The 16,513-nt window shown below is 41.1% G+C and overlaps 1 protein-coding gene across 4 annotated transcripts; it reads left to right on the forward strand.

Annotated features, from left to right (window-relative positions):
• The first annotated feature begins 6,977 nt into the window (after window positions 1-6,977).
• On the forward strand, window positions 6,978-13,658 carry skor1a (SKI family transcriptional corepressor 1a). Of its 4 annotated transcripts, none has more exons than XM_069173899.1 (7): window positions 6,978-8,744; window positions 9,273-9,363; window positions 9,462-9,533; window positions 9,803-9,865; window positions 10,692-10,778; window positions 10,966-11,040; window positions 13,013-13,658. In XM_069173899.1, the coding sequence occupies exons 1-7, from the start codon at window positions 6,978-6,980 to the stop codon at window positions 13,108-13,110; spliced, it is 2,253 nt and encodes a 750-aa protein (XP_069030000.1). In that variant the 3' UTR covers window positions 13,111-13,658. The 4 variants fall into 4 exon arrangements, with proteins under 4 accessions (XP_069030000.1, XP_069030001.1, XP_069030002.1 ...); XM_069173900.1 differs by having other exon boundaries at window positions 13,016-13,658; XM_069173901.1 differs by having other exon boundaries at window positions 10,692-10,766.
• Window positions 13,659-16,513: the final 2,855 nt, after the last annotated feature.

Below are 16,513 nucleotides of genomic sequence, written 5' to 3' on the forward strand. Positions count from 1 at the left end.
TGCATTGTCAGCAGTGCACAGTACAGCATCTGTGGAAATCCTTCATTGAGACTCCAGGCAGGAAATCATTTGCTTTTGTCACATTTACTGTAGTATGTAAACAAAACAACCTTGAACACCTGCTGCAGGATCAATAAGAGAGTTGTCCTGCATGCATTGGGTGCACTGCGATGTCGGAGAACCAAACAGCCGTCGTGCCACAGTTCAGGTCGTTTGCAACGAATGTTTTTCCTTCCGACGGTGTTTTTTTGTCCAGAGCTCCAACCAGGTTGATCTGGTCATACTCCTAATATATTTTACAGTTGAATGTTACAAATGGTGAGTTTTTACATCTTTAACACAGGAGCCGTTAGAATTGAAATGATTTAAACGTGTTTTAAGGCCCCGTGAACAAAATCACCTATTTTGTGAGTTTAATAACATTTGAATCAACATGTGATGACAAGTAATTATGTTTCCAAATCTGATCGCAGCCTCTCAGTCCTAAATAGGTAGATCATCTGACCCTGAGTCAAATATTACAAAATAAGAATGTTTTCTCCTGGCTGTAACTTTTATTGTCGCTTATTTGGTCTTGAATATCTCATGTTGGAAAGGTCACACCTCAGATGTGTTGCCAAAGTGTTCAGAGACTTTAAGGATTCAGTATTTTCCCACCGGATGTCCGTTGGATGCTCTGGAAGGCGTTTTTTTTTTTTTACACTGTTTGGTTTTATTCTGCAGACAAGACCCAAATATTAAGAATTAGTCGCGATGTTGTGTGAACCTAAAATCTGACGTGATAACATGACTGCTCACGCACGCGCCTGTCAGACGTGTTGGTTTAACTAAACTGCAGCCCCGCAGGCAGCACTGATGGCGACCAGTCAGTCCGGCAGCGCCGCGGCAGCTCCGCCTGCCATAAACACTTTGTGTGACATGTAAATTGTAGCATCAGATGATCTATGGCGCTGCTTCGTGTGACCTATAGTGATAATATGTCTGGAATGAATATTTGGATGCTCCATGATCTCATCTGGCGGGCCTCTCTCCGGGATATTGACCGCGCTTTGTTTGGAGATGCGTCTTCATTTCTGGCAGTCCGGGACCTTCATATTCCCAAATCCCCACCGAGCTGCGTCCCTGCTTTGTGTCGGCCGATGACCTTTTTCCACAGTAGTCCGACTTGATTAGCACATCAGGCGAGACAATGAGTGGCCGCGTTGTATACAGCCATTACCCAGATCCCTTTATCAATGTCCTGTAATTAAAATGTCACCGTTTAATTTTCGAGCCATCGCTTTCCTCTCGGCGGAATCTTTCCTCCAATAAAAAGTGCAATCGAAATGCTCTTTTCACTGGAAACAAAAAAAAAAAAAAAAGGCTACGAAGAAAGCGTTTAAGTGAGCCGAGCATCGGGGGGATCAATAGGCCCTTTAGTCCGAGAGGAGGATTGATCGGTCTCTAAAATGGGATTTATAGGGGTCATGGTTTTATGGGGTGCTGATACAACTGTTAATTATAAAACATTTGGCCTCAATTGCTGCTGTTATTAAACCTGTCCTGATTGAGGCGCGCTTGATTTATCTTTTTTACATCATATGACAAAATTCAAGTGTCGTGCCATTAAAGATGAAACAGAAAAATATGATCATGCTTCAGCTTCAATCCCTCAAAGGCAAATCAAAAACGAGAGGCATTAAAACACTCTCCTGCTGCCTGTTTTACAGTCTGACGGGTTAGTTTTCCATCCGAAGCCTCTTTTTACGCGCAGGTTTTTAGACACGAGTGCATGTTACAATGTTTTGACGAATCCACAGACACGTTATTTTTTTTCCATTAAGTTATTTTTCATTGAACAGTTATAAAATTACAGTCGATTGGACCAAATAAGAAGTTTGAACTTGATCTATCTTTACTGATGAGGCAATAAATCAATAAATCAATCAAGTTTAAAGTAAAAACAAGCAGAATATTTCCCTTTAATCACCAAATCAGCATCGTTATCACACATCTGTTGACTTTTACGATCGTAAAGTAGCAAAATTATTTGTAGAGAAGGTCAAGCAAGGCAAGTTTATCTGCATAATACATTTCAGTTCAAAGTGCAATACACAAGAGATGCTTTAGAGTCACACTTAAACAGTCACGTACATTACAAATTGAAATAAAATGGAATAAATACAACAAGTAAAAATCATTCAGTCCAACATTTGCTATTTTATTTTAAGTGGGATGTGCTCCAGAATTAACAGAAGGGAGGAAAAACTGATTTTCATGCTTTTCTTATCACTTTGAGGCTTGATAAATGAAAACGAATTAAAAAAAAAAAAAAAGTAAAGACGGGAGTTTAAAAGAAAAATTGAAATAAAGAGTTAATGAAGGTAAAATGGCACAAAATAATGGAGCAAATATCTCCCAAAGTTTTCTAAAAAAAAAAAAAGGGACAGGAGAACTTCCAATGTGTGTTTTGTAAGTGTCTCGACCCGGAACTTTCCAGCCTTGTTGGTGAAAATTAGTAACACAAAACGATTATTAAACGACATCTCAAAGGAAGAAAACCCAACTCTCCCGTCGTGGTAAATAATCCATCAGGTCTGGGTTCACCTGGTGAGTTGGGACTCCTAATGACTTAAACCTGCAGCGCATTAATATTTCAGGTTAAAGGTTTGTTTAAACAATTGAGCGCATATCAATGAGGCCTGGTAATTTGTATCCAACAGTAATAATAAAGAGCTCGCCTAAAATTACCGCTGAAATGTCTAATTAAAAACTCCTCGCTGTTGATCCAGCCACGTCAGCTCACGTTTCCCCGGAATAAGCAGCGACAATGGCTGCATTCAAGTCGGCGGTCTAAATAATTAAGAAGAGGGGAATAATTACAGTATAAAATTGTAATTATTGGCGGGGGCTGCAGGGGAAGCCTCTTGATGGTGAAAGAGGAGAGGATGCGCTTAGGATCAGGTTCAGCATCAATATTGCAGGGAGGTGAAACTGGCGAGCTCAGGCTGCACACGGGCTGATGATACTTCATACACACTCACCTCTTACTCCTCATACACGCTTTATACACACACACACACACACACACACACACACACACACACACACACACACACACACACAAAGCTATCCTCGTGTTATTTATGACAAACTGTTCAAAACCTGATTAACCATTTGTTTGTCTTCTCTTGGTCGCCTTTCTCTGACAGATATTTGTTTATTTACACCATCCGTTTGAAGCCAGAGCCGGACTGAAACTTTCTCGGGTCTACTTTGCTCGCTGCCCCTCCCCCCCCCCCCCCCCTGATCCTCCTCCTCCTCCAAACCCTCCACCCCTCAACAGAAACACAGAGTAACCAGCCAATGGATGACAGTGTAACCCCGGTATTTTTCTGTTACTTCCTTATTGTCTGTAAATCCCACAAAAAGACCAAATTCAGTCCGGCTCCGCATACTATGTGTTCCCAGTTTATGTGCAAAGGCAAATTCTTGAAATATCGTTAAGAATAAATCACAAATATACATTTCATATTTCAAACAAAATGGCAGAATTTTTCACTTTTCAGTTTCACGTTGCTGTTTTTAGCGAATGTCACTGAAACAGCTTTATATGGTGCTTTTTTGGGGGGGACTATTTTCAGCAGCGGATTAATATATACAGTACATTTGGTGTACTAGTGAGTGCTTATTTACAGCAGCAGGACGGTTTATGTGGGCAAAACAAACAACAGTTTTGGACAGCAGAAATCAGAGGAACATCAGAGGGAACTCGTTTGGGTTACTTGAGCGTTTTAATGAGATTTCGTGAGAGAAAATGAAAACTATCAGCAGCCTTATCTTCTGTATACTGTCCCGTCTGGTGAATATTGTCTTATCAAAGCACAAAGGGGTGAACAATGAAGTCCACCACACTTTCAAAATGATTGAGAAGTTGGATAATTAGACATTCCTGATGCTGGTTTGAGTCCTCTCTGATTGTTGTGGCTCGACTAAGAAAACGATTGTTCCACATTTTTCACGCCTTTGAAATCAGTGCTGACAGAATACTTTTTTTAATTTTTTTTTTTTAGATATGACAAATAAAATGACAAACATGTCTGCTGTAAATAATGATTGACTCCAGATGCTGAAAAAGCAGCAGGCGTGAAGATGTGCAGCAGTGAGACAGATGTGGCAGATTTTGGGGTTTTTACTATTTTTGATAACAACATCAATACGAATCATGAATAAATATTGCTTCATACCTGTAATGGGTTATTTAGTTAACTTTTTTTTAGTAAATCTCACTAAAATGTGTCTTTAGTGGAAAACTTGATATCGTAAAACAATGTATTTTGGTACAAAGTGCAGTTTCTAAATAATCAAAATGACACCAATAACCCTGGCCTGTCGAATTAGACCACAGGATGAAGGAGAGGGTCTATTTTATTTCACATAGAATCACGCATTTACATTTATTATTATTTTCACCTTTAATACAGCCTCTTTAATACAACCAGGTCACTGCTGCAGGTGGAAACCATGAGGAGAGGATGGGTCCTGCTGGAAGGTGTGGCTGCTCATCATCACACTTCACACGATGTGGGGAAAACGATTAACTCAAATCTACTTTATTTTTTATCTTCCCAGATCCCACTTGTTCCTTTCCCCAAACATTGTTCAGCTCGGTTAACCGACTAGCCATCGATCCGGTTATTCAAAGGACTAAATCCGGGTCTCCAGGGGTGTGTGTGTGTGTGTGTGTGTGTGTGTGTGTGTGTGTGTGTGTGTGTGTGTGTGTGTGTGTGTGTGTGTGTGAGAGACAGTTTGGCCTGAAGCAGCAGCAGCAGCAGCTCATCCCGGATCCCGGTTCATCTCGGTTTTTTTTTAAACGCCTCCATGTCCACGCGTCTTTTTTCCTCATCTTTCTGTCCGATCAGTTCCTCGTTTCTTGCTTCTCCTTTGTCGCCGAGGTCTCGCATTGATTTGCGTGGAAGCCTGACAGATGGCGGCGTAACGTGATAAATGAGCGCGGGCCTTTTGTCATGCATGTTGCCCTCCGACGAGCCACTCGCTGCTGCTGCCTCTGCACGACGGTTCAACTGCGGTGGGAAATAATACAAGATTACAAACGAGCTGCTCCTTAACATACACACCGCGCCTGATGAGATAAGACCAGCAGCGATGTCCAAAAGGGGGTCCGTGGGCCCCCCCCCCCTGCGGGTCCTTGACTGGATTCCGGCCGGTCGAAATGATCGCTGCTCTAATTTCACTCTGTTTTGGTGTCTTTTCGCAGATATTTCGAAGACTATACCTCATGATGCCCCTTAAGTACATTTATAAACACGAGGCCGAAATGTTTCTCCATTCGTGGTCAGCGTGGGGCCTAATTGAGCGTGATTTCTTTTCTAATCATGTTTGCGCGTTTTAGCTGCAAAATTGTGGATTAACCCATCAAAACTGGTGTTCAGTGGCTCAGCATGTCTGTAAGAGAGAGAGAGAGAGACGGGGACAGAGGGAGAGAGCTATTACACATCAGCATGACAGGAGAGCGAGAGGGAGGAGAGGGGGGGTGGGGGGGGGGGGGGGGGGGAGAGAGGTGCCATGTGCTTCCTGTCCTCACGCCATTCACCTCCCCGGGCTCCAACAGGATGGAGGTCCTGTGCGCTGCCGCCTGAACTCGAATAAACTGAAATAAAGGCTCAGCTTCTTCTGTCAGACAGACTTGGGTTTTTTTTTTTTTTTTTTTTTTTTTGCCATCGTCCCGCTCTGGACTGGCCTTAATTTCTATATTTATATTATTTTTTTTATTATTTTTTTCGTCCTGAACCCCGCTGGAGTCTTGTTTTTTTTTTTTTCAGGAGAAAAAGGTACGTGGCCTATTAATTCATCAGCAATTACACCAGAATTAAACGAGAATTTAACAGATTTGTATTTTTTTAATTTTTTATTTCATCTTATTTTTATTTTTTTTATATTTAGCATGCAGTTTGATTTTTCCCGATATTGATTATCAGTCCCGTTAAAACAGTATTTATTCAGGTCAGTTATTCGGACGCAACATTAAAAGCAGCTGCGGGCTGTTTGCGTGTATTTTAGCGGCCTCCTTACAAAAAGTAAGTATGCACAGGTGAACGTGAGATAGCCCTGCTTCAACCTAATTTCGAGCAAGTGGTTGGGGCTAATCTGAGCAGAAGCTTTAATTATATATAGGGCTAGTCTTTTATTAACAATGCGAGGACGCAGGCTTAGATCTGTGTAATTACCAGCAAAGCAGCTTATAGTTGTTCTTTTCCTCTCCGCTAAGCGCATTGGCGCAGCTCAGGCTGCATTTTCCTTCTGCCCTTATCCGCGTATAAGGATCTTATGTGACTCTTAAGTAGTTTCCCCCAAAGTGCTGAGCCGATTTGAAGATAAAGAGGAACAGCAGATCCACCTCCGCGCAGGACACTGCATCACTGAAAGAGGAGATCGAAAACACGGAGGAATGAAGCGATACGAGAAATAACGAACGAGATTTATGATCGATTTCACTTTTTTTTTATTTGTGCATAAAACTCCCGAAAACGACTCACGTTAGGTATATCTGGTCATCTTTTTTAAAATGCTTTCTATATTATTAATAATATTATTATTATTTATTGCACCCAAAATCAACAATAAATCAACATTATTAGAGCCACGTCTACTGCAGCTACAACAACTATATTATACAGTAGGCTATTATATAGTATACTATACGTTATCATATATTTAACTATATATTAATGTTATAATCAAAAAATAATGCCCTAATTAATTATTATCTCTTGTCTGGATTAAAATGATAAATACCCTCATATCATCCTTGTTTAATTTAGACAACATATTTTATTTTAAGCATATTTAAGTTTTTGTTTTGTTTACAGTCACAATTGTTTTCCCACAAACCGAATAATTTGAAGATGTTTCTCACACTTCTCAATCAGGCCCTCCGGTTCACTCCAGTTTCCTCTTTGATTGACAGGCTTCCAGGGATGGAGTCGATGCCCGGACAGCTTCGAGACGCGGGACGAGACGCCAGCTCCTCCCCGAATTCAAAGCAGGACGCACAGAGCTTTTCCAGCCCCAGCTCCCTCAAACCAAACCAAGTGAGTGAGACATCCTTGTACGGGGTGCCCATTGTGTGTCTGGTCATAGACGGGAAGGAGAGACTCTGCCTGGCGCAGATTTCGAACACCCTGCTGAAGAACTACAGCTACAACGAGATACACAACCGCCGGGTGGCTCTGGGCATCACCTGTGTGCAGTGCACGCCTGTCCAGCTGGAGCTCCTGCGGCGCGCCGGGGCCATGCCCATCTCCTCCAGGCGCTGCGGCATGATCACCAAACGGGAGGCTGAGAGGCTCTGCAAGTCCTTCCTGGGGGCGCACAGCCCCCCAAAGCTACCAGAAAATTTCGCTTTCGATGTGTCTCATGATTGCGCCTGGGGCAGCAGAGGCAGCTTCATACCCGCCAGATACAACAGCTCCAGAGCAAAGTGCATCAAGTGCAGCTTTTGCAACATGTACTTCTCTCCAAATAAATTCATTTTCCACTCCCACCGCACCCCAGAGTCCAAGTATCTGCAGCCGGACGCGGCCAACTTCAATTCGTGGAGACGCCACCTGAAACTGACGGAAAAGAAACCATCTGAGGATATCAACCACGCGTGGGAGGACGTAAAGGCCATGTTCAACGGAGGGAGCCGAAAGAGGACTCTGCCCATGAGCGGATCGGGAATGTCCTCGGCGATGAAATCACAGGCCTCGTCCAGCCTGGCCCCGACCAGGTCCCCGGAGATCCCTCACAAAACTTTACGCTGCGACGAGGAGCAAGGGAATAATAACCTGAGTTTGGCGAGCAGCGCGCGGAGCTACCCAGTCATCCCAGTGCCCAGCAAGAGCTTTGGCATCCTCCAGAAAATCCCCCCACCTCTGTTCCCGCCACATCCTTATGGTTTCCCCAGTTATGGGCTGTGTCAAAAAAAGAGCGACGGGTTGCCTGATGCGAACAAAACCAATGTCTCGGGTGTCTTTTGGCCTGGCGCGAAGGACACTCTCTATCCTGCTTTCCCCATGTTTTGGCCTACAGCTGGCGGCCTACCCATGCCGCCCTACCCGGGGTCTCCACCCAAACCTCTTCCAGAGCTGCCCGGCGTCCGGCAGAGCGAGCTCGACCTTTCAGACCAAAGCGACCGGAGCGCGAACACGCCTAAAGACACAAACCACCTCCCTCACCACCAGCAGGACGGCGGAGACCGCTGCAACAGCTCCCAGTCCTCCTCCACCAGGAACGACGAGGACAAGTCCGGGGACGAGACCTCCCAGAGGAAAATCAGCTACATCTCGGCCTTCAGACCTGTCGTCAAAGACGCAGAGACCATCGCCAAACTCTACGGCAACCGGGACGGCTACAGCGTGCGCCCTGGCTACTTGTCCCCGGATTTTATCAGCGAGAGCTCCAGTTACAGATCGATATCACCGGACAGGGACAGCGTGGTGGACGACGACGACGACGACGACCCGGACGTGGACGTGGAGTCCAACCGAGGACCAGACGAAGACGACCCGATCCAGATCTCGCCGGGAGTGGACCACCATGACCCCCCTGTTCCGGACCGGGTGTCCTCGGGTGGTGAGGACAGCCAGGAGCAGCCTGATGCCTCCAGCCCCGGGGCAGCCGCAGCGTCACCAGAGGACTCCGTTCACACTGGGTCATCAGATGAGGACAGGCAGATGCGTAATGGCTCCCCTCTTCATGAAGTAAGATTAGATGAAATGAAACTTTAATGATCCCCGCGGGGGGCAAGTGAAATGTCTCAGTGGTAGAAAATATGAGAAAAGAGGAGGCCAATAATAAAATATGTAATCAAAATCAACTGGCCTGGATTTAAAAACAAAACAAAAAAAAGAACAGATGTTACATGAAGAATTTGGAAAACTTGTCATGAAACCGTTTAATTACCTTTTAAAATCAGTTTGTACAAATGTATGGTCTATTTCCCCAGTTTTTAATCAGGCTAATTGATTCATTATTAGGGATTTAATTTTGTATTTTATTCCAAGTAAAATGCTTTTGGTGTCTTCCAAGATATTTTACCATCATCAGTGGTTTTTAATGCACAACCTTGTGTCTTTCAAGGACCATTTAACCACCTTCATAACAAATTGCAACTCTCCTGGTTTCTGAAGAAAAAAAAAAAAAAGGAGCCATAATTTTGTGAAGAACTGCAGCAAATGGCGTCTAATTGGTGTCCGTTATTAACCACGATTGTCTGCTCCGTTTTACAGGTGTACGCTCATGAAAAGGACGGCCACGTGCTTCTGAACGAGCCTCCGTCGTTCGGGTCCAAACAATCGAGCAGCCCCCGCAGATCCAACGGTAATTATTGAACCGATTTATGCTGCTAGGTTATTCATGCGTGAGTGAGGCGTCCTGCGTCTTTTATCTGACACTGTTTGTTGCTTGTTTGTGTTTAGGTGTTCATCACGTGTCAGAAATGCAGCACCAACGCAACGCAACCTCCTATCAGGAGCCAAAGGACAGACAAGGTTTTTAAATCATCCTGTTAATGTTTTTATTATTTTTTTACATGTAAAATCTACACACTCTCTCTCTCTCTCTCTCTATTATTTGCTTTACAGAATGTTTATTTGTTTTATTTGATCATTGTCATATAGATGAAAAAGAGTTCTGCTGTAAGGACTTTAATATGTTAAGTGCCATGAAATAACCTGCGTTGTGATTTGGTGCTATATAAATAAAATGGAATTGAATTGAATTTGTGGGTTAAATGTTGTGCATTGTTGTTTTTGCGCAGCCGATGGAGCTTTACGCATCGATATCAGCGTGCATGAAAGAGAACTAGAGAACATGGCTAAAGGTAAGAGGCTTTTTTCAGGCTCAAAAGGAAATAATAGAGAAAAAAGTGATAATAATTACCAGCAATTATTCATATTTTGATTGTAATTTGGGCAAATACCGACCACTTATTCATTTTTTAATTAATTTTAACGAACTACATTTTACGAAATGTAAGTCATTATTTACTAATTAGGTTGAATTTCTGATTAACCCTAATTTAACTCTATCATGTGCCCAGGGTTGTTTAGCTATTAAACGTTTTTAAAAAAAATGTATTAAATTAATATTAAACATTGAATTGCAGCTCGTTTTAAACGGAGCTGAATGCCCACGGCCTACTAAAGATGACGTGCCAAAATCTAAATGTGAATTTACTTCTTCTTTTTTTTTTTTTCAGGCCTAAAGTGTTTTCAGAGTTGTTAACCACTTAATCACGAGATGTAGGAGTTTTGACTTATTATTGTAAGAGGAAATCGTTTAGAGGCTATTAATATTTTAACGAACAGAGCCATAACCCCGAGGCACGCCAGCTAATTATTTTACAACGCTTGGAAAAACCCTGGGACTCCATTATTATCGTCTCCACCTCCGGGCAATGCATGGCAATTACTGTGGCAGCGAGAGAGGAAAGCAGTGAAAATGGTTGTTATCAAGGATGGAAACGCACCTGAAGTCGGTTTACTGAGCTCACATCCATCTTTATGTGCACAAATTCAAAATATATCATAGTAAGTGGAATCAAACTGATGGGAATTAGATGAGGGTCGAGTCTGAAGGAGGAAAGAGTGGGATCTCTTTATGATTTCTGGATGCTCATTTGTGTTGATATTAATGGTTATTTGCAGAGGAATTGCAGAAGCAGCTTGTGGAACAAGTGGAGCTGAGGAAGAAGTTGGAGAGAGAGTTTCAGCATTTAAAAGGTAGGACAAAAAGTGAGTGTATTTTGTAAGAGGAAGCCACAGAGAGATTGGAATTCTGCACCTTTGTTTAGACCCTGTGTTGGCAGCCTATAGAACAAGAAGGGAGATGTTTTGCCCTTTAAATGCATGAATGTGCCTTTAAATTTATCCCCACAATGTCAGAGAGTTTCCGTCTGACGCGGCCTTCGGTACTCTTCAGATAATTTTCAGGATCAAATGAAGCGTGAGCTGTCCTACAGAGAGGAAATGGTCCAGCAGCTGCAGATTGTTCGAGGTTGGTCTCTCTCTTTCTCTGTACTCGCTGCCTCCACAGACTCTGACTGTAAAGCAGATGTAGATCAATGCTCTTTAAGTTTATGGTGGGAAAAAAAAACAAAAAAAAAACCTGAGCCACAAAAACATTTAGATAGCATCAATCCATCTGAAGCAACCAGCCTGTAAACTCAGAGAGGAAAAGTGACACTTGCATATTGAAATATTGACGATTTGTGTCCCAGCTTTTTCCTGTAAAAGCCATAATTTTTTTTCTCCTGCAGTTTGAGTAAATTATTCGATTTCAAAAGGTGAAACTGAAACCTCCCTGTTTTGTTTGCAAAGGTTATTTTCTCCTAAATCATGCTCTGGAAAATTGAATAGACAGACCATTATGTAGTTTTGTATCAGTTACATGCAGTAGACAGCAACTAATGCCACCCGTTAAAGGATTGGTTTAATGTTACAGTAGTTTAAATACAGGGTTCAAGTACATGGAGGGGTCACTCTAAATACCATAGGGGCAAACGGCATACATTACACTCCTCCACCGCGGATGCTACGCAGAAACTCACATTTTCTTTTTGTTTCCTTTTTCATCATTTATTTTTTTAATTTTTTTTATTGGTTTTAATTTTTGATAGACACTTTGTGCAGCGAGTTGGACCAAGAGAGAAAGGCTCGTTATGCAATACAGCAGAAGCTGAAAGGTAATTTTATCTGGTCCAGCAAGGAACATGAATACATGTACTTTTTTATAAACATAAATATGCAAGTGCTACTTTTTAAAAAAAATTATTATTAAACATCTGATTGATATTTACAGTAAGACACCATTAAAAGGTACCTTCACCCTTTTTTCAGGTCAGTCTTAAAGCAATACTCACATTGAAAGCTATCGGTCACATTATTGGTTCTTTCTGTTTGTGCTGGCTGGAAAGAAATTGAGTCCTTAATTGATTGGAACAAAGCTGTGTAAAATATTAAAATTCAACCAAAGCTACGTTGATTTAATCAGATCAAGTATCTATTTTATAAATAATGCTGTTGTTTTTTTTTGTCCAAAATTTATTTTCGTTTGTGACCCACCATCACAGCTCAGCAAGGAAACGTTGTTTGTTACTGGTTTTCCATTGACTTTTTTTCTGCACATTTTTCAATTTGTGTAAAAAGAAAAGAATGTGTGGAAATGCAGAAAATAATTAACAAAACAAATTCAAAATATTGTGAAAAAAGTTTCTACAATTTGCTGATACCGACACGATGTATCGACACAAGCAAGATGAGCCAAACTAAAATGGACTTAAACGTTCACTAAAGACAAGAAAATATAATGGCACAAATATGTAAAGAGCAATAAGGAGACTGTGGCCGTGAAACAACAACAACAAAAAAAGCCACATTTCCTCTTTGTTTTCGACCATTTGACGTTTCACTGGTGCTTTTCTAATTACGTCATCTCCTCGCGTCCAAGTCTTCCTCTGCAGTGGTTTAATGGCACCGACTGGAGAATTGGCTCCACCAGCTGTTTCATTTAATTAATGCAAATTAGTTCTCTTTCTGTTTTACTAGTTTTCTGGAAAATCGGGTTAAAATTTGTTCAGCGTTTGGATGCAAACGTAGAAAGAGGACATTTTATGCTTAAGTTTCACACTGGATACGCGTGACTTTGACCGCTGGAGTCTCTGGTGAGCTTCAGTTGAACTTCAGATGTTTTTACTCAGAGCGACTGTGGATTTTATCCCCCAATCACTCACACTGAAATCATGATAAGAAGAGAGCGCTTTATGACCGTGTATATATATATATATACATATATATATATATATATATATATATATATATATATATGCATGTGAGTGTTGTTTTAAGACAGACGTTTTTACAACATCAGGAACAAAATTAGCAACTCACACCTGTTTAATTCAGCCATATTTTATGAGAGTGTCTACGTTTGTCTGCATGTTCTCACTGATGGACTCGTTCCTTCCTAGAAGCTCATGACGCCCTTCACCATTTCTCTTGCAAGATGCTCACCCCCCGTCAGTGCACCGGAGCCTGCACCTTCAAACCCCCGCTGCTGCCTCCCTAGTGCCCGGCCCGTCCCGACCCGTCCCGACCCGCCCCGACCCGTCCCGGCCCGGCCCGGCCCGACCCGACCCGTCCCGACCCGACCCCAGCACAGCCAAAAAGCAAACACACACACCCACACAGGCCCGCCTCGAGAGCTCTCGTGTGTTCACCTGCCACCTGTAAACCCAAGGATTTACCAACCTGCTGTACAGATACACCACTGATTTTAACCACTTGACTTGAATACGTCGAGACTCGGAGGAAAAAGTTCAGGCAGCGACGTTCTCCTCAGAAAGAACTCTTGTGTCGAAGAGATCCGGATTTACCGAAACGCGGAGTTCGTTTTATCACAGGATTGTTGATCTGAAGCTGCACAAGCGAGGAGTCTCACAGAATCAAAGCTGTCTGCTCTCTAGCTACTCTGAAAAGAAAAAAACAACACTATATACACATATATATCATGTGACGATGTGCAATTGCTTGTATACTTGTGATATTAAGTTGTATTTCATGATTTAGATTTCGTTGCTCGTTTGAATATGTTGAGCTTTTTCATATATTTGTTATTTATCTGCATTTGATTTCATTTATTGTTTAGATTGTTTGTAACAGTGTATATGTTGTTAAGCACTTTAAATGGGCAACTTTTCTGAATTGGACCATGCCGTCTTATACCAAATTCTTTGATGAAACATATGAGGAACTTTATGTTTTAAATAGAGCACATTATTATGAGCACTTACTCCGACAGCCCTTCAGGTTAGACGTGAAAAGATTTTCTTTCGCCGACTGGTGTGTCAAACAAACTTGGAAGTGACGACGAGCTATTTATAGAGATCATGTACAGTTTTAACACAAATCATTTTCTCTGTTTCAGGGCTTTTTTTCTGTCATGACATGCGTCTGAGAGTCACAACAGACAAAAATGAAAACCTGTCATGTGATGGTCTTTTTTATAAGAAGACTGAAACACATGTAAACTGTCACTTACACCAATGGTTTCATTTTCTCTCATTTGCTGAATTTGGTTTGTGATTTTAAAATAAAACCCACAAAGAGCAGATTTAAAAGAAACAAATCCTGGTTTCTGACACATTTGACCTATAATTTTCCCATTTATGTATGTACCCATGTCAATATGAATAAAATGTGAAAGCCACTCTCTCTGCTGACCTTTTGGTTTCTTTCATCGACGCGAGCCTGACACCTGCTGGCCTCCGCGCAGAACAACGCCTCCTCACATAGATCATATTTCCTCTTATTGTATTTGAGTTCAACATGATCTCTTTCATTAGGCGGCCACATCAGTGCATGACGTGTCCAGTCAACTTACAATGTTTGACGTGGAGTCGGGGGAGCAGGCTGATCTAAGAGTGAAATCTAATTCTTCTGATGGGAGGACTAATAGATATTGATTACACGGCTCTGGCTCCCTGGATGCTTCATACTGAGACAGATACTCACATAATGTCACTGACACACGATGAATGTTAATTTTCTCTGAATGTAATTGCCCTCCGTGGCAAAGTTCATTCCCACTGAATGCTAACAAGGCCTGCACAGCTCAACACAACTGAACTACAGTGGACATGATTGGCTGCTTCTCTCTATCTTCATTTAGCTGTTTGATACTTCATAAAACCTGATGAGGGCTGAAAGGTGGTGACAAGCATGGATGGATTATGTGACAATGAGACCCTCGATGCAAAACAACTACAAATGACACAGTTGCATACATGTTTTTTTTTTCTTCCCTTTTTGTAATTGTTTTGTGTCTCTTTGTACTAATTTTGCATTTCTTTGTGATTCATTTGTGTCTTTATCATCATATTGCATCTTTTTGAGGTTATTTTGCATCTTTTTGTGGTTTTTCAGTGTCTGTCTGTGGTTATTTTGTGTCCCCGTGCAGTAACTTTGCATCTTTTTGCTGTTGGTTTGCATCTCCTTTGTTGCTGTCCATCTCTTTGTGGTTGTTTTGTGTCTCTTTGTCATCATACTGCATTTTTTGTGATTGTTTTGCACCTTTTTCTGGTTATTTAGCATCTTTTTGTGGTTGTTTTGTGTCTCCTTGCAGTCATTTTGTATCTCTTTGCTATTGGTTTGCATCTCTGTAGTCACTGTCCATCTCTTTGTGGTCATTTTGTGTTTTTTTTTTTTTTATAAAGTTTTGCACCTTTCTTGTGTTGTTTTGTGTCTCTTTGTCGTCATACTGCATTTTTTGTGGTTATTTTGCGTCTCTTTGTGGTCGTTTTCATTTTTTTTGGGGAAGTTTTGCATCTCTTTTTTTGCTGTTTTGTGTCTTTTTGGGGACCCTGTAGCCACCTGACCTCTTGGACTTGTGTCCAGTTGTCCCGTTCAGTAATCCATCCATGGTGATATGTGGAAAAAAAAATGCCTCATTATTCGAGTGATTTTGGTCTGTTGTGAGTTTAAAGACAAAAAGCCTAGATGCTGCTGGCTTCTGTGATGATAAATTATTTCATGATGATTTCATAATGCAACTTAAAAATGTGTAGCCACACTTATGTGGCTTATTAAAAATGTGTCGCGTTCCCATGCTGCTGCACACACTGGTGCCTGTTGTGTGTATGACACATAAGTAATAAACTGCATGAAAAAATACACAATTTACACATTACCACAACAACTTAATTGTATATATTTATATTACCTGCTGAACCTGTAAGTTTATGTAAGAGAAAAAATAAGAATAAAATTAATAAGCAATAAAATGATGATAAAATGATTTATATGCACAAATATAGACAAGAAAATATGTAAATTAAAAAGAAAGTGATTTTTAAACAGTGCAGTATGTTCTCCTCTCTCACATACAATGATCCACTTTTTGGAAAACGTTGCTTGTCAACAGGCAGGACTGTGATAGGACAGAAGTCGATGTTTGTATGACGTTTGCCTCAATATGATAAAGTACTTTTTTTTTTTTTTTTATTGTTGCAGGTTTAATTTGGTGAAATAGCCAACGGTGGACAAAATACATGTAAATACAAGTGAAAAAAAATGTCCTGAAAATATCACAAGTAAACACTTTTTATGTCGAATAGCTGCCCTGTGTGATATTTAACTAAAATTGCTGGATCATTAATATAGATGCATTCACTTGTCAGTGTTGCAGCTGCTCCTTTATATTGATTGAGTAATTCAATCTATAAAAGTTCATCCAGTTTTATAAACTGATCATAATCTTTATAATTATAAAAGTAACTTTTCCTGTAAAATAAAGAGGAGGAAAAAAGTACCACATTCATATATTTTGAAATGTAACATATGATACATAACACGGGTAGTGCCATAATTAAAATAAGAGTACTCCTAATTACTTTGTATCACTGGGGTCACCCATAAATCTTTATTTTTTTAATGTATATTGTAAATTGATAAACCGATATCATCCATCCACA

The sequence above is a fragment of the Embiotoca jacksoni genome, unplaced genomic scaffold (assembly GCF_022577435.1).
Source record: "Embiotoca jacksoni isolate LCO1_2020_lvr unplaced genomic scaffold, fEmbJac1.0.p SCAF_6, whole genome shotgun sequence".
NCBI lineage: Eukaryota > Metazoa > Chordata > Actinopteri > Embiotocidae > Embiotoca > Embiotoca jacksoni.